At 40.9% G+C, this 24099-nt stretch overlaps 3 protein-coding genes across 3 annotated transcripts in view; 1 reads left to right on the top strand and 2 right to left on the bottom strand.

The window, feature by feature from the left end:
• The window catches only part of clcn2a (chloride channel, voltage-sensitive 2a), a 44325-nt gene extending 28479 nt beyond the window's left edge, over positions 1–15846 (bottom strand). Inside the window, 3 exon segments of the mRNA XM_010794001.1 lie at positions 839–970; positions 5321–5489; positions 15780–15846. Of these exon segments, the coding sequence (XP_010792303.1) occupies positions 839–970; positions 5321–5489; positions 15780–15830 (352 nt within the window). The 5' untranslated portion in view covers positions 15831–15846.
• Positions 1–24099, bottom strand: part of trmt61a (tRNA methyltransferase 61A) — a 735410-nt gene that overhangs the window by 680293 nt on the left and 31018 nt on the right. The window lies entirely within an intron of this gene.
• On the top strand, positions 5862–8206 carry LOC104965056 (zona pellucida sperm-binding protein 4). Its single transcript, XM_010794000.1, has 8 exons — positions 5862–6180; positions 6284–6471; positions 6726–6823; positions 6914–7071; positions 7154–7346; positions 7431–7578; positions 7674–7749; positions 8035–8206. The coding sequence occupies exons 1-8, from the start codon at positions 5901–5903 to the stop codon at positions 8145–8147; spliced, it is 1254 nt and encodes a 417-aa protein (XP_010792302.1). The 5' UTR covers positions 5862–5900; the 3' UTR covers positions 8148–8206.

The raw sequence follows: 24099 nt of genomic DNA, 5'->3' as shown, positions 1-24099 counted from the left end.
TTTTTTTTTTTTTTTTTTTTTTCAAAGGTGGGGTAGGTAATTTTGGAGAAACCAGCTAGAATTTGATAATACACAACCGGAAAAAATATGCCACTTCCTTACAGAGCCTTCCACAGATGACATTTTTTTATGGATTTTTTGTCAAAGCACTTAGATATTCATTGCTATCGGGATGTTAAAAGCATTCCATGGAATATAACAAAAAGTGTATCTCGAGCCGGTTTCTCAAACTTGTGACTCAGGAAGAAGGCATTTGCTCAAATAATGGAGAGAAGGCTGTGACCGAGGTCAAACGCTGAAAAAGCACACACTTGTCCTTAATTGTTATCTTTTTTGTTATCTTTTTTCTTTTCTTTTTAACTTTGCCACCACAGAAATGGCAATAGCAAACATCAGCAGACTGAAGATGAGCTATTAGCCCTTAGGCTCATCTCCTCCTGGAGGCTTCATTATTATTGTGGAACTGAATTCCCAATAGGACATTTTCTGTTACGATGTAGGTTGTTGCAGGAGGCCTACATTCAAACTTTGGTATAGGTCCAGGAAATGACATGTGTGTACAGTTGACATTTGTTGTGTGAGAATAAGTTATTATTTTGTTCTTTATATTCTCGCTGGTGGAGAGAGAGAGAGAGAGAGAGAGAGAGAGAGAGAGAGAGAATTTTAACATTGGTCATATGGTGGTACTTGGAGAGCCAACTATTTTCTCAGGTGGTACTTGGTGTAAAAAGGTTGAGAAACACTGCCATAGATTAATACTTTGCAGCCTTTGTAGGAACAGCCTTTTATTCACTGTCCATCTATTCATCTTGTTGCTTTTTCCCTCCGTCTCTCCTACCTTCTTGGCAGAAAGCGATGGCGTAGTCCATGACCCAGCTGACCAGAGCCATGAGCAGCCCCAGCAGAATGAGAAAGATCCAGTCCTCCCCCACCCGTGAGATCAGGAACTTCTGGCAACGAGACGCACACACTGAGGGCACAGAGACACAAGGATACAGAAGGAAAGTTAAAGCTATGAGATTATTCTTTAAAGTGTGAAGACTAGAGAAAGATAGTCGTGGGTGTGAAACTGAAAGTGTGTCAGAGGGGAAGTAAAAGAAATGAAGAAATCTGTAGTGACGGAAGGGATTGGATTGCAGCCAAGGCTAGAACATCCAAGTATATTCAAAAGGAAAATACATTTTGAAACCCAAATTAAAGGATACAAATCAATTTAGAAGAAATGTGAAAAATAAAATTGAAAAGAAAGTTATTATTAGTTTAAAGGCTGTGTAAAACATAGTGTAAGATGAGTATTGATAGCTCTCCATTTAATATCTCCAGTATAGGCAATATTCCTTATGGGCCGACACAAGCAATATATTTGTAGTAATTTTACACCAGTGTATAATTGACTGGCATTTAATCAACTGGAATAGTGTGTGGTCATTTTATCTTTAAATGGTCTCTCAATTTTAAATATAACTTGTGGAATTAAATATTTTAGGATGTTTATCACTTTTGTTTTGTTATTTTTCCTGGTATGTTATGTTAAAAATCACCTTAAGCTCTGTGATGCATGGTATCTCCATGCTGCTTCTCCGTGTTTAGCAGAGACACTACCAGATGTATGTGGTCAAATGCATTCAAGAACATATTTTGGTCCCAAACTATGGAGAGATTTGTCTGAATGTCTATTCCATTTCAATAAGGTGAAGTTTCCTGAACTATATTCTTGAGGGCGATAAATGAGAAAATACCATAACATTGACCTAATCTTGTGGAAATAAAAGTGACGACAAGATTGAATCATTGTTCAATCTTCTGACAAAGAAATGGGAAAACAAACAATAACTCTCAGGCGGCGTGAACAAATGATCCAGTTTCAGATGAAATTCAGAATGAATGGTGTATTATAGAGACAATGAGTGGAGTGGACAGGGAGATGTAATCTGTTCACACAGCGCGGGTGAGCCGTGGAAGAATAATAACAAACCACAAACGCTATTATGTAATGAATTGTCATCCACCTCAAATATAAAGAATTAGGAGACAAAACACGACTGTGTTACGGATATAAATCTACCACTACATTTTAATCTATAACTCTGAGCTAGGTCGGCTAAAAGAAGCATCAGTGGACTAATTTCCTCTTTTTTTGTCTGTGGACACTGCCAAAGCCTGGAATTCCGTTCAACGCTCAAAGTATTTATAGATGTGCTCATCCCAAGAGACGCTTTAAATGTGCCACTAACACAGTAATCAGATCCATTTCATCAAAAAAAGCTGAAAAAGTCCAGATATTTTTTTTAATTGTGTTTGGCAATCATATAGCAGCATCATGAAGAAACTTTTGCAATAGAGAAGAATCCGAAAAAGCTACATATTTGATGGTGACCCAAAAAAAAAGGGAAAAAGAAAAAATACAAAAAAAGCGTGGGACAAGAATATTGGTTGGCAATATTATAGAATATTTTTCTTGAAAAAGACGAAAACCATCAATGAGTTGAATCTTATTTTTACTGTTAGTATTTTCTGTGAAGCCAAACCAATGTTCTTCAATCATTCAAGTCGAATTTGAAACTATACTGCTTGTACAATTTGCTTCTCATTATTGAAATAAAAGTAGTCCTACCACTTCATGTCTCGCACATATTTATGTTATGTTTGATTGGCATTGCTCCTGTATGATAATATATGAAAAAAGACATTGCAGCTGTTTTTCCAGTACAGGATTCAGGTCACGGGGGATACTGAGTCTCCTGAGGACAGGAGGTGAGGCACAACTGTGTGCATAACAAGCCAGCTGCCCGCCAGCAAGGCCACCTGCTGGAGGTAAAGTTTCCCACAGAGAACCAACGCATACAAACGCACTCATGTGCAGAAAGACCCATCACACAGTTGACACACTCATCTAGTATGTCAGAGAGAAACAAAAACAATAAAATCTATCTGTGCAGATTACACTGCCATGTTCTTCACTGGATCCATCATTTGTATTTCACAGTTCATTGGACATTCCCATGTGCACAAAACTGGGGAAATTCACCTTCCCATCACACACACACACACACACACACACACACACACACACACACACACACACACACACACACACACACACACACACACACACACACACACACACACACACACACACACACACACACACACACACACACACACACACACACACACACACACACACACACCTGATCCCGTTATAAAAACAAAATCACCCAGCGGCAGATATTTTCTCCACCTCTGCTGGTGAATCACATCACCTCACTGAAAATAGCTGTAATCATAAAACATACTAAAAATACAGGAGACTTTTCACCTATCAAACAGCATATTCAAAAGGTGCAAAGTCGCTGAGTGACATAATACATAATGGTGCTTGGAGTAGATCTGTGTAAAAAGCCAGCTATAACCTCGCAGAAGACTCACTCTATGAGTCAAAATAAAACACAGTACATGTTTTTAGCTCTCAATCGCCGGTAACAGAGCCCTTGGCTGCATGTGTAGGCCGGAGTTACTGATCCGCACAGAGGCACACACTTGTAGTACATCACCCACAGAGATGATGATCCCACACAGATACATGAGAGGAAAACACTAAAAACTCCCACATCCACCAAAATCTGAAGGGTTATGTTACTTAACAAGTAAACAGCAGTACCCGTCCAGCCTGAAGTCAGGTCTAAAAATAACCACCACAGCTTGATCTACGAGCACACAGACAGCGAGAACACACAAATCACTCTGGCTGGCTCCTGATCTGAGAGTGATTGTTTTAAATGGCTCCCATTACAGCCAGCGAGCGAGGTTAGGCTGATATAGTGAAGCTCTCACCTATGGTGCAATGTATCGAGCTTTAATCAGATCACTAGTCACAAGGGCAGAGAGGATGAAACAGATCCTGGATAACAGCCACACTGCTCACTTGTGCGAAGACGTAAAACAACAACAACAACAAAACTGCCTTTCTCTTATGTTCCTTTTCTCACTTGTACTGAGATTATTCTGTTTTTAGACCATGTGTTGATTTTTTTGTTAAAAAAAACCCGGCGGTGGAACAAAGAATTTATGTTTTATTTATTGGTCTATAAAATATTTGTTAAAAGTCCTACACTAAAGCCTACAACTATATTTCCCATCATTTAGTGGATGTAAACATGGCGTGTAATGTCCATACCATTCAATGTGCTACACTGTGGGCTGAAACTTGTGTTAGATTATTTTAGTTTACAGTTTGGCAATTTTGACATCATGAAGAGTATGCTGAATTAGCCATTAGGAGGTACTGCTTAAACTGATATATATAATAACATTAGTGAATCCAGGTTTTTTTCAGTTTTTAATTCAATACAAATATGAAATAAGTCTAGTTTTAATAATAATTTATTGTAATGTAATTTTGGATAATTCTGTTTGTATTTCATTAGGTCCACATTAATTCAGGTAGAGTAATTCACATGGAGCTCACAGCATCTTAATATTTATTTTTAAACAGCTTCCTTGTTTCTAGCCAGCAGCGTCAGAGTGAATCGCTTATTATGGGGATTAATCTACCGCAGAGCTTACTCATAACGTTTCAATTTATGTAAACTGACCCTTTAAGAAATACATTGCTTTTCTATTGACGTGCAAATAAAATCCTCAATATTTAAGTACCTTGCATAAAAACAGGGTTAATGAAAAATGTATACAAATAAGCATATTTTGAGGGTGAAAAAACACACTCCATCAATCCTTTAATGTGGAACACATCCATCTCAAGTGGAAGTCTCTTCTGGTACCACTCCCTTATCTTCAGATCAGAGCTCTGACACACACACACACACACACACACACACACACACACACACACACACACACACACACACACTCACACACACACACACACACACAACCACACAACACACACACACACACACACACACATACACACACACACACACACACACACACACACACACACACACACACACACACACACACACACACACACACACACACACACACACACACACACACACACAGGCTGGAGGTCATTGCTCACATCAGTCCCATTTAATCTTGTTCACATCCTCTCCTGCTTTTCTGTGTCAGGTAGCCCTTCTGCTGTACTGCTGTGAGAAATCAATGTTTTCACACAACTTTCAAACATGCTGGAGTACCACAATCTCTCACACACAATCAAACCTGCTTTACTTTTTATATAAGCATCAAACACTTGCATTGGTCTGACCTTCACAACATGGACACTTCCTGTACACGTTATCCCTGCACTCTCACTCTGAAGAAGAGACGTGGGGCTTGATGCGCGATCACTTACTATGGCACTTTGCGCAGGGGTCTTTCTCATACTCCAGCAGATCGGCAGCACGACTGCGAACGCTGGTGTTCCTCCGCAGTCCTCCGCCATCCCGCACAGCTCCATCCCGTAGGCGGGCCGCTTCCTCCTTGGCATACACACCGAGCTCCTGGGTGTACCGCCCATACATCTGTGTGCATGAAAGACAGAAAAAGACAGCTTTTATAGCTACATGTGGTGCCAGTGGGAGGCAGTGAAAGAAATGTCATAAAAAAGTGTTTGGGCACAGTGAAGAGAGTCAGCTTGTGTAAAAACAGTGAAGTTCGAACTCAGAGTAAACAGGTGTCACATGTTTCACTGCCTGCAGCTTTCCTGCAAAACACACCCAGCTCTGACTCAACTTCTTCTCAGACAGCCGAGCAGACAATAAGCTCCACCTGTCAGCTCTCAGCTCATTAACTCTGCAGGGCTGCCACACAATTGACTCCTAACGATGAAAGGCGGAGTTCTCAGCAAAGGAAACCTAATCGATCATGTATAAAGCCTGCGTCCGAGCCATGGGTGACATTGTTGCAGCTTTGGTGCATTGACTTATACCATAATGGAGCTTTTCAATTGTCTGTTTGGTTTGGTGGTTGTTTTTGCCTGTGATGCGTTTGCCCAGAATCCCTGGATGCAACCCCTGCAGAAAAACCAACCTGCTCTTCCTCCTCAGTGGCCGGAGCAACAGCAGAAGGTACCTCCACCTGAAGCTCTCTTTGATAAATGCCAGGTGGAGCATGCTAACAAAATCCAGTGTGGAACTGCCGATATCACTGCTGAGCAATGTGAGAACATAAACTGCTGCTTTGAAGGCAGGCAATGCTACTACGGGAAAGCAGGTATGTGCTCTTCATTTCTAGTGCCTCTCAAATGAATGCTTCATTTCAGTGTAAAATGTCTGCTGCTGAGAAATTCATCCATTTTCTTTTTCTTCTCACCCAGTGATTGTGCAGTGTACCAGGGATGGCCAGTTTGTGGTGGTTGTGGCTCAAGATGCCACTGTGCCCAGCATAGATGTGGATTCAGTCAGCCTGCTGGAAACAAATGACCCCTCCTGTAATCCTGTCGGTGTTACCTCTGCTTTTACCATCTTTCAGTTTCCTGTGACTGCATGTGGCACTATTTTCAAGGTGGGTGTCCCCTTTGCTTTAGTTTAACACAAGTTAAAGCCTGTAATTGAGAAATCTTTAAGCTATACACTTCAAATTGATAAAGCATGACTTTCCCTGGTAGAACTTGAGAAGTCAGCCGTTTCACATTGTGAAGCCTGAAATAGAAGGCCTGCTTTTTTTTCCCTTCATAAATGACAAATGAACTTCTTTTTTTCAATTACTTTTGTCGATCAATTTCCCCATTTGAACATAAATGTTTTTTCCTCCTGCAGGAGGAAGAGGGTTTCGTGGTGTACGAGAATCACATGTCTTCCTCATACGAGGTGGGAATGGGACCCAGAGGATCGATCACCAGAGACAGCCATTTTGAGTGAGTTTGAGTAAAATCAATCTCCCTTATTGGCTTATGTGGCCCATTGAGGTTTCCTGAGATGTAAAATCCTCTCCTCGCTCCGCACAGGTTATTGTTTCAGTGCAAGTATTCTGGCACATCGGTGGAAGCTATCGTCATGGAGATAAATAGTGTTCCTCCACCTGTGTCGGTCGCTGCTGCAGGACCCCTCAGAGTGGTGTTACAACTGGGCAACGGCCAGTGTTACTCGAAGGGATGTGTTGAAGGTGAGCGGCACAAAGGCTTTAAAATGATGCCAGCATGTACACATTTTGTACGTATAGTAACACTGGTATGTTTTGCTTGCAGAGGCCGTAGCATATACCTCCTTCTACGGTCCAGCAGACTACCCACTCACCAAAGTGCTGAGGGAACCTGTCTATGTTGAGGTGAGCATCCTGGAGCGGTCTGACCCAAACATCGTCCTGAACCTGGAGCACTGCTGGGCCACTTCCACCCCCAACCCCCAAAGCTTTCCACAGTGGGACCTCCTGGTTGATGGGTATGTGGGGAAATCTAAAATGGTGTACATTTTGACAAATTTACTGTGCATTCTGTTTTTAAAAATCAATATTCTCTGCACCAGGTGTCCCTACTATGATGACCGTTACTTGACCAAAGTGGTGCCTGTCGATGGCTCCTCTGGGCTGCCTTACCCTACGCACCACAAACGTTTCATTGTTCAAATGTTCACGTTTGTGGATCAAAATAACTTTTCTACTCACAAAGACATGGTACAGTTTTTTTTTTTAATGGCATAATAACGGTCTCTAGAGTCGTACTCAATTTGTAGTTCCCATCACTAAATGTGCAACTTAAACGTTTCCAGGTGTTCCTCCATTGTACAACGGCTGTATGTTATCCCAGCAGCACTAACTCCTGTCAACAGCCATGCCATCGGCAACGTAAGTATCAACTGCAAAATGTCTGCACCTATCTGTTTTTTAATGGTCATTTAAATGTGACAATGTAGCGTAACTTCAATGTCATTTAGTTCTGTATTTACTTCAAGCTACAGCAAATTGCCAAACTACTGGCCTTTTTTTAACAAGTAAAATCAACACTGAGAATATACATTTTTAAATTAGAGGGGGGGAAATAAACTGCTTTAATTGGGTACTTGTATAAAGACGATTAGTTCAAAATGAAGGCAAATCTAAAGTTACTGATTCACTTTCCATCTCTTGCAGGAAGAGCTGTATCTGCGGTGGGGAAAGTTCCTTCAATTCGGACAACTCTGGTCTCAAGTGGAGAGGTGATCCTGACTGAGCAGAGGCCATCTGCTCCCAACACCAGGAGATGAAAAGCCACCGGAAGCAAAGTGTGAATTCCTCTTTTAATAAAGTTTGTTAAAAGCTCACAATTACAACTGGTTTTTGTCTTTTTTGAAGGTCACTCGCTATACATTTTCTGCTGAGGTGGATTTGTGCAGAGGCAGTGTAGCCGAGCACGTAATCCAATCTCTCGTTTTGTGCTGAGAAATCACAAGCTAGCATTACGACTTGATACTTAGCTGCAAGTCTAAAATTAACTGAAATGTGAATATAGTATAATGTAAGACATGGAAAATTATTCTTGAAGTGATGCTAGAGAATTAGAAATGCCAGATTTGCAGCACTGGTGGTATGAACAGGCCTCAAATCTTTAATTTCCAACTGAAACATTGATATTTCAAGCTGGCAACATTAGTATGAGAATCACGACTCCTGCAGGCTCGCTGCTCCTTCTATTCTTTATTTTTTGATAACGGTCCCTCTAGGTTTCTCTTTATGCTACAACTTGCAACATCTCTCCTCCACTGCTCTATGCACCACCTCCCTTTGTCCCACTCAAACCCGTCCACCCCCTCCTCTCATTGAGATGGGCATCACGACTCCAGACTTTCTGCTCGCATGCACAGGAGGTGCAGAGGGAAAGCAGCACAGCCGTACAGGTTCACTCTGACTAGCAGAGAGAAGACCGCGCTGTCAGGGATGCTCATCTACTTTACCCTCAAACCTGCTGGGGAAGCATTTAAGCAAAACACTGCTATAAATCATCAGAGAGCAGCACGCCATCCTGTAAAATGTATCATCCCAAAGGACTCGGCCAAGGTTCCAGCTGACAAACTCTAACTACTGCTCTGTGGAAAATGCATAAACCTACGTTGAGTGAAATGTTTTGCCACTGGTTTAAAACGGCTGTCAATGAGAACTAACGTGTTGCTGTAGAGCAGTTTGCATGTTGGGCCAAACGAGTCTCGCGTTTGACTAAATGCAGTCTTTCTTTTTTTTTGAAAATCGAAATCTCATCCACTATCTTGCACACATGAAAGGAGTATAAAATAATTTGCAGATTCCAATGACAATTTTTGAACTTTTGTCTGCATAGGGGTCAGACACAGGTCTTAAAGTCGCACTGAAAACTGCCTTCAATTTGATCTCAACTACACACGTTTAAGATTCAATACAGCCTCTTGCACAGTTGTGATGCGTGGTGACAAGATTTCTGTGGTAGTTTCTACCATGGGTCTCTCCAAGAGCACTGTTTGCATCACAAGGTGAACGTTACCCTTAGCTGTTACAGCTGGTTTTAATGTAATGAAACTTAGTAATTCAGTTTTGAAGGCTTAAGAAAAGACAACACAACCTTCACAGCATAGCGGTCAGGATCATTTATAAGACTCAGAAGGGCATTCAAATGTGCAATATCATTTTATAATTCATACTCTTATTTTTGGCGTCTTGCCTTTACTGGAAAACAGTTGAGATGCAGACTGAAAACAAGGGGAACATGTCCTGCAGCCAGATGCAAACCAGTGATGCTGTTAATGGATTTACAAAAACAAATGTTGCACATAGTAAGAAAAAAGGACTAAAATCTGAAAACCCAGAAATTATGATGGCTTTCAAGGCACTTTCTTCATCCAAAATTAATTGTGTCCCACATCTGTCAATTTCTAAAGATCTTGTCAATCCACTACATTTGTTAAATTAAAATCTATTCAAAGCTACAATGACTTTCAACTTTCTTATTGAATCTTGTGTGTTGGCAAGCACATTTTTCCTTTGCCCACACGTACAGTATAGACACACAAAAACCCACCACCAGCACCAGACAAACACCCACACAAACCAGGCCTGTGATTCTTTCTTTGGCCTGCGTGAAAGCAATCACTGGCCATCTGGAGCATGGCCCCCTGGGAGAGCAGCAGGTGGGACCCTGTGGGTTAAATGAGCTGTTATCTGTAACCAGTTCACCTCCCACGTGACCAACTTCTGTATCTACATTAGTCAGTTTACCTCCCACATCACAACCCTCTACACCCGTTCAGCTCCTACTGCCTCCCACAGGTTGCTATTGACTGGTTTGTCATAGACTATGACGCCCACAGAGAGGACTGTTCCAGTGTGAAATAGTTTCACATGGGAAGACATTTCTCACCACAAATGAATTCGAGTAAAACGGTGGAAGACAAATCCAACTCGCAATAATTTAACAAATTAAACTGGACAGAAGATCTAGAAATGTCAAACTTAGACAAAAACAGAAGCTTGAGTGGAGAAGCAGGAGCTATTATGGCTGAGTCACCTGTCAATCAATCAAACATTGCTCATGCCATAATTCTCATTTAAATATATAATTTAAACAATAATTCTCATAGTTGCCACCTAGTAACAAATCAGAAGATGTAAAAACTTTTTTACCAACAAAATGTACTTTTGTGCCACAAGGCAAAAGACTGCAAAGCGGACCATGGGAGTTTGTCATTGAAGTCAGATTCTTTGATGAGGATTATATTATTTTTAATTGTTCAGGGTTTTGTTTTTAACCTTGAACCAAATGATTCAAAGAGGTTTCCTTCTCTCCAAAACAAACCCTGGCAAGAAAAAAAAAACTAAAATACTGCACAAGCAGTTCCACATGAAATATCAGTGTTTCCTCAACAGAAGGGCTTCAAGCTTAAGGCTAACTTTGACTAGTTTCTCTTTTATCTAAAGAGTCACGTATCCAAAGTTCATCTGCCAGATGAAAACTGTACAGTTAAACAGAGAGCGCACCACATGTCCACCAAATGTCTTCTGCGTCAGACCCCCCCACTTTACTGCTACATCTACCATTTTGCCACTTTTCTCAGTCAGATCATGTGACTGACAGCCTTGCACAAGATGAGGTAAAACAAAGTTCGTTATCATGCAGCCATTTCTGCAGAATAATGTATTCGTTGATAGGAGACGGCAAGGACAAATATTTGACAGTCTAATGATTAGGGTTTGAGCATCAAATCTCTCCTCCTTTCTGCTTGTCCTTCCTTTTTTGTAGTGTGTGTGAGTAAAGGGAGCTATCACAGCGGAGGGAAAAATTGATGTTTCAGACTCTTAAACTCCAACATACTCTTGTGGTGGTGTGATTACTTAAACATGTGCTGAGTGTGTGTATTAATGAGACCAGGGGAATACCAGGAGCACTAAAGCACTCGGGTTAATCTGAGCCATGCAGCCTCCAGAGAAAATATTGGAAATTGAATTAGAGGAGGAAGTGACAAGTTTGACTCATCCCGCAGTGTACATTTGCATTAATATAGGTACATGCGTCTGCTTTTAGAGTAGTTAGCCATTATTCAGAGCTCATACACACACACTCAAATTGACAGTGAAATGAACATGAAAATCCTCGATGCTGTCGAGCAAACCCTGTGCACTGAGACAAGTGAAAATACACCAAAACACACTCTGATTATATCATTAGAAAGCAGCACAAAGATGAGGGAGGGTTTGGAGGGAGGGGGGTGATGTCAGAGAGACTGAAGGATCAAGCTGAGAGTGAATTCTTGTCAAAACACAACTTGAATGGGGGTACAGGCTGTTTTGTGTAAATCATGACACTCATCGACAGAGATTACATTTGCAACAGGTTTAAAAAGAGCGTTACCGTGAGTCAGAACAGGGAAGATAGCCTGAAAGTCTCCCCGTGGTGGTATCTACATTTTAAGAATGTACGTTTCTAATGCGGTAACATTTGGAGGTAGTACAGTATATCTATTGTATGCTACTTTTTATTTGCATACTTCAATACATTTGAATATACGGTACATTGCTTTTACTCACAAAACCCCTCAAACGGCGATGGCAGCACCTTCCATCAGGAGAAATCATCAAGACCTTGATCATGCAAAACTCAAGGTCACCTGGACATCAAACCACCAACGCTGCGGTTATTTGGTCCTGATCTACCTGCTGCGTCACCTATATTATGTTCCTCAGAAAGAAATTATTTTTTACTTCATTATATTTACCTAATAGGGCTATTCTGCATAAGTCATATTTTTAAATAATACTTCAATAGTTTTTCTCAAGATCTCAATATTTCTTCAAGCACAGTTTATTTCAAAAAGCTATTCAATGTGGGTTATTAACAAATGTTTATTATACAATTGATTAGGCCCTACATCCTCTGAGGGGTTTTATAACAGAGGGCACAGGTATATTGTATCTTGGCAGTTAGTTATTTGATACGCGACAGTACAATGAGCAGGGTCTATTTTAACAGTGAAATAAATTAAGATGGATTTTGTCTGTCTGCAGTCTCTGCAGTTGGCCGTTCAGTGACGCGCAGGTAACAGCACTACTCGGAAGTGACAGGAACTGAAATGGACTCAAGCCAGCCTCTGTGTGGGAGAAACCGACAGAGTGCTGACTCTGAAGAACTAGACCCCCCTTCAGAGGCAGCGCTATTATGTGAGTGTGAGTATGAGAGTGAGAGAGGAAAAGAAAGATGCTGAGATACAACAGGATGTGTATGACAGTCAAATCCTTCTCACAATGTCAGAGTTTTCTTTACAAAGCTTCACATTGTAACTGCACTAAATGCTGATGAGATTTATGTTAACAACATTTAATTACAAGAAACAGAAATCCTCCTAAGTGATGGAAGTGAACTTCAAACAGCATGCTTATTTATACCAACCCAACTGGTCTGTGACACTTTCCACCAAACAATGCAAAAGAGAAGAGCGAGGCAACAGATCTCACAGTCCAGTTTTTTTGGACAAAGTGCTTTCTCACTGCTCTTCAGGAGACAATCTGTGTCTGTGCTGCACAGTAGCAATAATGTAGACATGTACAGTCTTAATACTGTGTATGGAATTGCATCCATATTAAACAAAATGTGTCGCAGGGGAATACAAACGATACCTTGCCCAGTGAGACTGCTACAAATCTTACAAGTATTGTGACTTTAAATATTTATGAACATATGGAATGAGATACAAAGGCGGTGAGTCATGAAAGTCAGTGCAGCAGATTGCTCAAAAAACATACATTCAGAAAGGCCGGCAGCTTGTGTGCTGTGTATGTTTTCCCCGGTGCTGCAGTGCCCTGTGGCGAGGAGTGGGGGGATGGGGGGACGCGAGGTGTGGGTTGGAGGCTTTCCTCTTCAGGTATATCATGACTTTGATTCCTGCAGTAGTCGTATCCTCAAGCCTCCCGCTGCTAGGACATGAGCATGGCGTCCCTAACATCTGCTCCAACAGAGACTCACCATAACCACTTATTTCCACGTACATGTAGGCAGGTATACACCTACACAAACCCACATGCAAGACCTATGAAGCAAACAAGCCCACGCTTCTGAATGACACATGGAGACCTCCCACACCTCTGAACAAATCTTTTGAAAATATTTCAGTTGGAAGGCTACAGCACTTCAACATCGTCTGTCTCTTTTTAATTCAATCTCTGGTCTGTGTCTTCTTCACTGCTCTACCCCTCCATCCCACGACATGCCCGGCGATGAAACCAGAGTAACTGCCTTCTGTCCCAGCAGACACTGCACCTGACAGCAGTTGTAGAAGTCAGTGACCCATGCACCAAACCCTGGCTGCTTTCCAACTGTCAGTCTCTGCATCTCCACACAGGAATGAGAAAAACAGCTAGCTGCCTGAAAAGGCTTCCTACACACTGATTAAATCATGACTATCTGAATGGTTATAAATAGCCAGTTTATTCTCCGTTTTACTATTGCCTTTGGATAATGAGTTCAGTGAGGCTAGTGGGGATGCTTTTTAAAAAATGTGTTTGGTGCAGAGGCAGAAAATACTGAACAGCATGAGTGCTGCTTTGCACAATTTATGAATGGATATCATTTACATATGAAATAATTAATTTCTTTGTGGTTGATGTTGCACAAAGGGAAATGTAACCACGGTCATTTGCAATGTAATTAAATCAATTATTCAGCCGTTCATCTCATTTATTTGATATGTTTATAATTTCCCACCATATTTTATCTTAATGGATTTTCACAGCAATGCTCACTGACTGTAAAACTCCAGCACCAACTCCAGCCATAAAACAACTAGATCTTTTTGTTTCTTGTTTTGGTAAACATGAAAGGCAATTAGCAGCAAATCCAATAAAATGTGAAAGCCAGAAAAGTTTAAATACTGGAGGGAAATGGCAATTTTTAGTACAGTAGCTGTGAATGATATGACATGATATCAGATGCATCTCTATTTTTCTCTATCTGCATCATGTCATCTGCTTAGTCCTGCCACACAGCTCCAGTTGTTCTGTTCAGCAAGAAATTCAAACCACCACATGACTAAAAATCCTCTAAATCTTGCTGATGGCAAACAATAGAAGACAGAGGATCCTTTTGTCAACATCAAAATCCAATTTGAGACTGCAGCTACACAGGCATAAACTCTGTGTGAGCCTTCCCTATTTAAATGTGTGGTTAATATTTATCTGAAAACCCAGATGCTTTGTTTTACCAGGGGGAAGGTATTTGATGAATATTGCTGCAGCTTTACACTTAGAAAGTATTGAGGCACAAGCAGCACAATTGCTTGCATGTGCAGAAACACACATTTATTTTAGGGGGGAATGGATTGGTATGCAAGGAGTGAATGATAAAGCCATTGATCTGAGTGCTGGTCAAAGGAAAGGGATGGGGCAGACGACACGTTCCACTTCCAATCTTCAGAGACGACTGCCATTTTACATTAACTATTGATTTTTGCACTGAGACATACAGCACAGCATTGATCTTCACACTAACAGAAAGCCAAACAAATACCTCTGTAACACAAAAACATACTAACAGATTTTGCACATGTGAAAATACACAAACTAAGGAAGGAAGATGAGAGATAACTGTCAGACTCACAAATCAGGGTGGAAGGACACTTTAATGATTTGCCTCACTGCCATCCTGTATGTCTGTCCCTTCATCTGAATATACATATCCCTGCGTGGAGTGCTCCAGGGTATAATTGTCAGCCAGGACATAAGTGGGGAAAACTGGTGCATGAAGCAATTAATATTCAGAAACACTCCACTTTTAGTTCATAAGTAGAAAGGGTCGATTTTAAAAAGCAGGAAGGGCTGAGGGGAAGATGATAGAAGAATACATGAGGGGGCCTGAGAAGGGACAAGATCTGCAGGATAAATGTAGGAGATAAGGACGACACAGGACGTGAGCAAAATACATTAGAGCTTAGTAAGCAGAGTAAAGCTCTAATCTCATATTTCAGTGACTTTCACATATTAATAATGACCCGTTAGGCCTGACATAAGATAGCCATGTAGCCTACTGTATGCTTTTTTTTCTTTTGAGGATAGCAAATGGTTCTGACTTGGTTAAGTCTAAATTGAATTATAAAGGGGGGCAGTGGCAAAGATTGATGCAACACCTGTGGATCAAGGTAAATTAATGAAAAGCAGCTGCAGTGAAACATACACAAAGGGAACAAAATCTGCCAACAAAGACAAAGCTATTCTGATATATCTTATTGGAATATTCCATAAAAAGCTATCCTTTCCCTCGAACAGGACACAGTTGAGCAAGCAGCAGCTGAGCCTCCATCCTGCGGCCAAACCGGCCTCCATGACAGCGATACATGACTGACAGATGACTGTAAGCATCATATACTATGACCTCATCCGAAACTCACCAAAGTTTGCTGATACTGAAGCGTCCGGTTTTCGGCCTTGTCCTTCACCATTGCCGCAATGTCCTCATTAAAGTCACCCAATCCGAAACTCCCGGGAGCCACGAGCGCGCGCTAATTAGTGTGCGACCCGGCGCGACTGCCTGCCATCACACGAGCGGCGTGTAACAGGTTTCTTATTATCAGCCCTCCTGCATGATGGAAAGCGCCGCCGCTACCGAGATGTGTGTGTTTGTGTGTGTGTTTATTTGTGTGTGTGTGTGTGTGTGTGTGTGTGCGTGCCAGATGAGAGCAGGCTGTATCTCAGTAGCTGGCGCCTCGCAGCAGCGCTGGTGCGGTTTGACTGCTAAACACCGCCTCCTCCTCCACTATCTGTGCTGCTGTCTCTCTCTGGAGTAACTGGAGTTTAGTAGTTGTGCGTTTGTGCAGATGTGTTTAATTATGATGTAAAGGGTAGGCTATGATGTTTTTTGCGTGGTATTTTCAAATGTCTTTTTGAGTCATCACTGGATTGATTGTGATTGAGTGTGATGAGTAATTCACAAGGGTGATGCTTTTACAGGAGGATGCATGGCTTTGTCAATGTCAAAAGACATCTACAACATCAGTAAAATCGCGTTAGTAAGCGAATAAAGAAGTGTTTCTGAGCACCCATTAGTGTATTTATAAGTAGCCATTACCTCACCTTACTGGCATGCTGCCTCAGTAGTTTCAAGGAGAGTGGTACCATTTTTGTAAATCAGTTTATAATTCTGTATTTCAGATAATCTTTTCGAATCCCAATCCATTAAAGTATGTTTTAGTTGTTGGCCTCCCTCTTGCATACAGACATGGATCTCATGAAGACAAATAAAGATTGATCTGTGTCAATGCAGCAGAAGACAATAAATACTGACTTTTGGTTCCCATTGGGCCAAGCTCCCTACATTTGATGTGTCTTATAAATCACATAATGCAACTAAATGTATTAATTTACCTCCTTTTGCAAGCTATATATTAAAAATGCAGAGTCTCAGAACAAAATTGGTGGTGGTCATCCATCGGTAGTGCACAAACCTGTAGAATCAACAGAATGAGAATGAGCTTCATGTCGGAATTTAAAGATTGCCTCATGTTCAAGTGGGGACACTTGGTGGTCTTCTTGGCGACCTAACAGCCCCATAAGAAGTATTTTGCATTGATGTGTCATGCTCATGGGCCACAACACTCCCTGTTAACGCTACATGCCATACAACTGTCTGGAGTGTTAAGCTTCTTTCACAACTAGTTCCTCTGTACATTACAAGGACAACCTTTAAAGGAACCAGTGATTTTTGGTGTTCACAAATGCACTGTATTCAGGAACATCTTTGTTTTGCACCTTTCACACAGGACATGGCAATGCTGGAATAGATGGGACAAGGGACAGTCCAGTAGATGGCGGTAATGCAGCATTTGTGCCAATAGCCATAAAGCTCAACAGAGACATAGTTCATAATATGAATATTATTATTAATTATAAATATAATATAAAAATACAACATATTGTACATCGAGTAACAACATGTAGGGCAAGAAAGGAAGAATAACAAAAACAAAAGCCTTTGGAGTCTGCTATATTGGAGTTATATTATAAATGTCCAAATAATCAAATCGGTTTTGCATTTATATTATTTGAGTTTAAAATGCTCAGTAGTATTCAAGTAGATTTTCAAATTGGTATATTATAAAAATAAAGAATGAGTATAGTCTTCTAAACGATTCCATTTTATGGATATAATAAAAGGTAATATATTACCCCATTCAGGACATTTCCATTTCCATTTCAGGGATAGACTACATGTGTGAAAAGGGACTTCAGTGTCTGTGTGTGAGCTTGCAGAATCACCTCAGAGAACATGTATTCAACATTGAAAGCTCCCACATGAAGGTTTGCTATATTCTCAGATCACTTCCTTTTCATAGATGCCACATGTATTTCAATACTCTGAGCTAATCTCTCTGGGCTTTCATTAAAAAAAAAGCTTTTCGGAGGTACTACTCATTGGCTGCGAAATCTATTACTGAAGATGTGCCAAGAGAGACTCACACCTGAAAGATATCGCTCCAAGGATTCACTGCTGCTGCTTTTCCAAGAGCCAAACATCCCTCATGTTTGCCAATGTGCCCTCAGCTGGATGAGAAATACAGGACACTAAACATTTCAGGAGTTCAGAACTTTCTCAGACTCCAACAAATATACTTTGTTACCAATACTTAATCTGAACATTGTTTTTAAATTGTACAACCAAAGCAGCAGGTCACTAATGCATTCAAGTTTCAAATGGATGGCATAACATGAAACCATTCAACTGGTCTCAGGCCAGCTTTCATTTGAATATCAAACTCTCTGATCCTGTACAGGTTAAAAGACTTAACTCTTCTGGGAGTCATTGCTTGTGACTGGCTGACAGATAAAACGGTCCCACACAACCCTGTGAATGATTGGCTGTTGGCAAGGCAACTAGTTCAAAGCCCTGGTCGGCATGCACCTGAATGAACGAAGGCCTCCGAGACCGCTGAGTGATGGGAGGGATTAAACCCAAAAGCCAACACTGACAAATACATAATTCAAACATTTCACTATTCATGCACTTCAGGTTTGTATGCACCTTGTCCTCATATTATCTTCCCCCCTCATAACTGGGGGTAAAGATTGTCACTGACTTCATTTTATCAGGGAGCTGGCAGGCACAGACAGACAGGAAGGGGTAGTGGCCCCGGCAGCGAATAACTAGGTGATCTGCTGCCCCGAGCAGCAGCACACTGACCCACATCTCTACAGGACTCTTTAGAAATATAAACCTACCTTTGCATGGAGGTTTGGTAAAAAAATACAAAAGCAAGAAACACATAACCCCAGGTCTGTATCATAGTGAACAAAAAGATCAATGGTCCTTCTGTAAAGAAATAAACATCCATGCAACGATGACAGTGCATGAGAAAATAGTCACTTCCATTTACCAGGCCTTATTAAAAATGGTTTGAATAATTAATAGTTGTCATTAAAATAGGTGATGGATTGGTATAGTTAGATGTAAATTAATTGTGTGTCATTGTAGAGAGAGCTAGGTCTTGGTTGTTGGTCAGAGGTAGAGTCTCAGAAAATGTGTTACCTTCCATTATTTATTTGTTTTCATCATGGCCTGAAAGTAACAGTAAAAGAAAAACACGGCTACAAAAGGAATGAATGTATGCATTTTCTCATATATTTTACTGCAATACTTCTCCAGAATTAAAATGAAATTAGTCATTGGTGTCAACATACAACCACCTGTGTCCCTTTCTGTTTTGAATGGCAAGTTTTTCAAATGTCATTCATGTTGGCATCACCTGACAGAAAAAAACTCACAAAATGACCTCAGGACAGCAGCAAATACACCATAACACAATCAGACCTTCAATTACCATTTGCCCTTGAGCTAGATATGGACAAAGTTCTGGAGACACAAATGCATTATTCACTTTGAAGAGAAAAAGAGAGAGGAAACATACTTACGGTTTCCCCTGTTTTCCTCCTCCTTTTTCTTCTCTTCTCCTCGGGCTACGGATTCAAAACCGTCAGCTGTGTCCCTCCATTGTGCCTTGACGGAATACAAACTGAAATTAAAGGGCACACAGCTACAGGTTGAAGTGAGCACACTAATGGATGTTGTGATCGGGCAACGAAGGTCTCCAAATGGTTCCCGGGGAAATCACACTTCACTCCACCGGAGAAAGATCTCGGTAGATCCCACAAACTGGCCAGTCGCTGATGCGCAAACCATGCAGCACCGCACCAAACTTGTCAACACGGCGCGTAATTACCGGTTTTGCGCCTCCAAAACAGCGCACAGCGGAGCAAGCAGCTGCTGGCTGTTTTGGAGACCAGGAGCGACAAGATCTAGCCGTATGAGAGCGCGGCTGAATGGGATTGTGAGGCAAATAAACTCTGAAAAGACGCTACAGTCTACTCATCTGTTCCACTTGAGGTGGGAGGGGGCAGCGGGGTACCGGGTGTCGTGTCCGTGATGCAATGCTGGTACCGTCAGTGCCATGGCCCGCAGTTTGATCCTCGTGTGCAGAAATCCATGTGCTCCGGTCATTGTCTGCGGAGCCGCGGCGCGCATTCGTCTTAATTAACGGCGGTGGGGTTTGTCGGCAGAGATAGCAGGAGGCTTGGAGGGGGGAACGCAAAGCATGAAAGTGTTGAAGCTCTCTTCTCTCTTCCTTTCTGCTTCTCCTCCTCTCTCTTTTTGTATGTGACAGCACACACAAGCACACACACTCTTGGGGTTTTAATATTAGAGAGTATGCGTCTTAATTATGACACAAATAAACGTCTTGGCCAAAATAGAAATGATCAGGGGCTCAGTCAATGTCCAGGCTGGGCAGGGGTGATGGTGTTGAACAGTGTGTCTGAAATGAAGATGGATGGTGCATTGCCTCATGTTTTCTCTTATCCGTGTCGTTGACAGCTAATATACCTCCTCAACCCCCCACATGTCAGTTGAAATGGAGCCTGTCGCCTCTTCCAGCTGCGCCCTTAAGGCATTACAAACCGAGGGAGGGATGTTTATCCGGGTGAAGACCGCTTGTTCAATTCTTCTCCTGGGTGATAAATGCAGCAAGTGTGGCTGTTAAACGATCCTTTGAAGGGTAATCACTCAGTCAGTTATTTCACCTTGTCCCCCATGCAAAGAACAGAAGCCTGTAAGAATACATGAAGCACTTATATTCCACTTGGAGAACATCCAAGTGGAATAACAACAAAATAAGTTACAAAAAAAATCTGTCCATCTGGTACACTTATACCTTAGATAATTATACTACTATTTTCCAAGTGGGCCTAACTTGTATTACACACACAGTTAAAACACAACCAACAAGCTACACATCTGTATAAAACACCTATAATGAAGAAAAAAAGGCCTCCCACTGCGGGCTGTGTAGCTTCCTCCAATTTTGTGAATTGGCCGGAGCAAATTGTGCCATAATGTAAATAGTCTCCGGCAGTAGTGGTGGGATTTTGATGTTAGCTTTGCAAATGGAGTCTTTCACAATAATAAATCATTAACCTTTTAGTCAGCAGTGCAGCCCACTCAACGCTCGGAAAGCCAACCCTGGCCAAACGAGAAGCAAAATAGTCCCGCTAATATCAATGAAAGCCATTTTTAGTCTGTAACATTTTGTTATGTTGCGCAGCAGGAAAGTTGAAGCACATCCTGCTCTCCAGATAACGCTTGCACTTCCCACTGCTGAATGAGAAGGTGGGATATCAAGTGGGGAGAAGACAAAAAGAACACACAGCTCCTCTACAGAGGACACAGGGAATTATCCACCTGGCATATTTCTTAATGGAACAAATGTGGATTCATCGGGAGTGGCCAAGCAGGGCATGGCGTTAAGCAGTGAGTCTGAAAGCTTTGATTTACAAAGATTTTTATGCTATGTACAAGCTGACTTGTGGCACCTTAGCTTAGTGTGTGTGTTTGTGTTTGCCCAGGACTCCTGCTGCTCTTTATGGTAGCCTCTGAACTGCGGGATGCTGAGACAAAACCCATAGAATTTGTGTGTAATAAAGGTGCCAGGCGGGCTATTAACATTGTGGCAGAGCTGGAGAGTGCACTGGTGAGGATATGACTGTCACAGATACATTTTACCAACATTTCTCTGCTTTTCTCCCCCATGTCTCCCATCAGCCTGTCTCTCCCTAGTCCAAGTTGTCTATCAATTGTCTCCTACATGTCTCCCTTCCTTGCAGAGTGAATGTTATGGCTCGACAACGCTCTCCACCCCGGTTCAGCTACCCTGTACCGAGCTTCACGTAGCATCTTGGGAAAACATATCAGTATGTTGGCACATAGTTGAGACCAAAATCCTCAAAACAATGCTTTTCTTGCTTGCTTACTATTGGTTTAATGAGAATTGACTTATCTTTAAAAATACGATTGTCTTGATAATGTCCTCTAAAACATATTTCTGTATGTATTTGTTACCTCAGGACCAGGAGAAGAGAGGAGACATCGTTGCATCCTTGAAGCTTCTTGTTGAAAGTGTGAAGGTGTTCAAGGCCCAAAGCCAGCCGGGATGTGCTGCTTCACTTCTGCAGAGACTGGAGAACAACATCAACAACTACCAGCTCATTCTCACACACCTTCAGCTGAGTGTAGGTGACAGTCACAGTGACAAACTGCATGCAAATAAGATTACAAGCAATGATTTGGTGATTTGTTGGAGATTAGTAGACATGTGGAGGTTAAAACTACTATTGATTTAGCTGGAAAATGTCTGAATGTTGTGGATACATATAATCATTTAAATATCTATTCCACAATTTAGAAAATCAAGTTGTACACCATGTAGACAATAAAAAGCTTCTTGGAAACTTTTACTTTTTGCATCTGGATGCCTTTTTGCCTGTAAATCACCAAATCAAAGTTAACTCGGTCTGCAACTCACACAAAAAGAAAGACAAATAAATGCATCAGTGTGTTGATGATCACATGTTGCCTGATATCAGACAGAATCTGGCAAGAACATTCAAACAAAGTGAGTGAAAACGTGTTGATGGAGTTCTCTCTCACTGATTTAGAGCCATTATCAGTTTCCTCTGGTGTGGAAATATCCTGGTTTCTCATAAATCTGTGACTTACTAGAAACTATGTGCCCTGGGAGTGATGATGTTATGTTTAGTGACCCCAAGCCTTCCTTCCTCAGGACAAGAAGAAGATAGCAGTGCATACTTTCCCAGTGAGACACAGTGCAACACGGATGGCCTCTTTCTCTTTTGTTCATGTTCGGTTTTGTTATAACAATGATCTTTTCTGTTTGGACCAGCAGGGGCCAGCAGTGAGTCCAGGACTGTCATGTGTTCCTCGAAGCACCCAGAGTCTGAGCACAGTCCTGTTGAACTACAACCAACTGATCTCAGGCAAACTAGAGCGGTTTGTCATTAACCTGGAAGACAGATGCAATTCCAATTAATATATGAACAAATAAAGTGGACCTAATGTTCTTCAAACTGCTCCCCCCAGGGCGATAAAAGAAGAATGACAATCCAACAGAGCAAAACTGTCAGAAAGATCCGGATATTCTCCTTTCCCTGTTCCACATGTTTATGCACTTTGTTGTAGATCTCAAATGTTGTATAGGTGAAAAGTTTGCTTTATTTATATAATGTATAACTTTTTAAGAGGATAAAGAAGAAATACATCCTTTTCTGCTGGTCGTTAAGCGCAATTAAAGTATCATGGACAAATGAATGTATAACAGAAAGGCAGTTCTTTTTAATGAATCTACTAAACTATGGATGCTTTAAAGTTTGTTCTCAGCCAATGGAATTATTACAAACCTACAATCTGCAAAAAGTCAACCTGATTTGGATTCATTTTATTTTTCAGATTTGTTGTGATCTTTAGTGGTAGCAAGGTTTGCAAAGCTGAGGAAAACGTACAAACCATCCAAAAAACAAATAGTTTTATTTCACATTGTTTTATATCCAAATACTGCAAGTCCTTGCACATTTGCTTAATTTGAAAAATAGAGTTCACTTACTGGGGACTTATGCCGACTGGTCAAGTGTTCCTGGTTTAGAGAGCAACTGTTTATTCTCATTGCACTTTTAGATATCTCTGTTTACATTTTTTATTTTAAAGTTTATTGATTTGCTGTAGATTTGTGCCTTTTTCTATGTATTTCATATTTTAATTTAGGAAATGTATCTTGTGTACCTCAGTGAATTTGTATATGTATATCCAGATTTGTCATTTTAAGAGGACATTATTTAGTTGATGTTTGTCAAAACAATATAATATGCAATAAACTATGATTTTATACAGCCATTTATGGAATAATTATTGTATTTATTTTGTGCTTAGTTAGTTAGTTAGCTGGTTAGGTAGTTAGCAGTGGTGTTAAGTAACTAAATACATTTACACAAGTACTGCACATAAGACCATTTTAAAGGGACTTGTACTTAACTTGAGTATTTCCTATTGTTGCTATTGCTACTTTTTACTTCTACCCCAATTTAATACATTAAATTACTTAGCAGATTTGGATGGATTAATAATGTGAAATGTAATAAGATTAAATAAGACTTTAGTTACACCTGAATCAGCATTCACAAAGTACACTGCAGCATACAAAGTCATTAAATTATAAAGAAAATAATATATTATTCTGAAATGGGCCGATCTGCATAATAAGTACTCATGCATAGGAATTAGATTCAATCAATGCAATGTTTGAATCCACAAAGACAACGCAACAGAGCTGTTTGGAACTACGTTAAGATGACAGTGTAGTTACACATTCAAAAGAA

Source organism: Notothenia coriiceps, unplaced genomic scaffold, assembly GCF_000735185.1.
Source record: "Notothenia coriiceps isolate Sejong01 unplaced genomic scaffold, NC01 NC01_scaffold00037244, whole genome shotgun sequence".
NCBI lineage: Eukaryota > Metazoa > Chordata > Actinopteri > Perciformes > Nototheniidae > Notothenia > Notothenia coriiceps.
Note: the sequence above shows the minus strand (reverse complement) of the source record. Positions and strands in the feature narration are given on the sequence as shown.

Excerpts from the sequence above, each read along its gene's own strand:
- LOC104965056 (XM_010794000.1), top strand. The coding sequence starts at position 5,901 with ATGGAGCTTTTCAATTGTCTGTTTGGTTTGGTGGTTGTTTTTGCCTGT. Across the intron at positions 6,824-6,913 it reads ACCAGAGACAGCCATTTTGA|GTTATTGTTTCAGTGCAAGT; the intron begins GTGAGTTTGAGT and ends CGCTCCGCACAG. Across the intron at positions 7,579-7,673 it reads TTTCTACTCACAAAGACATG|GTGTTCCTCCATTGTACAAC; the intron begins GTACAGTTTTTT and ends AAACGTTTCCAG.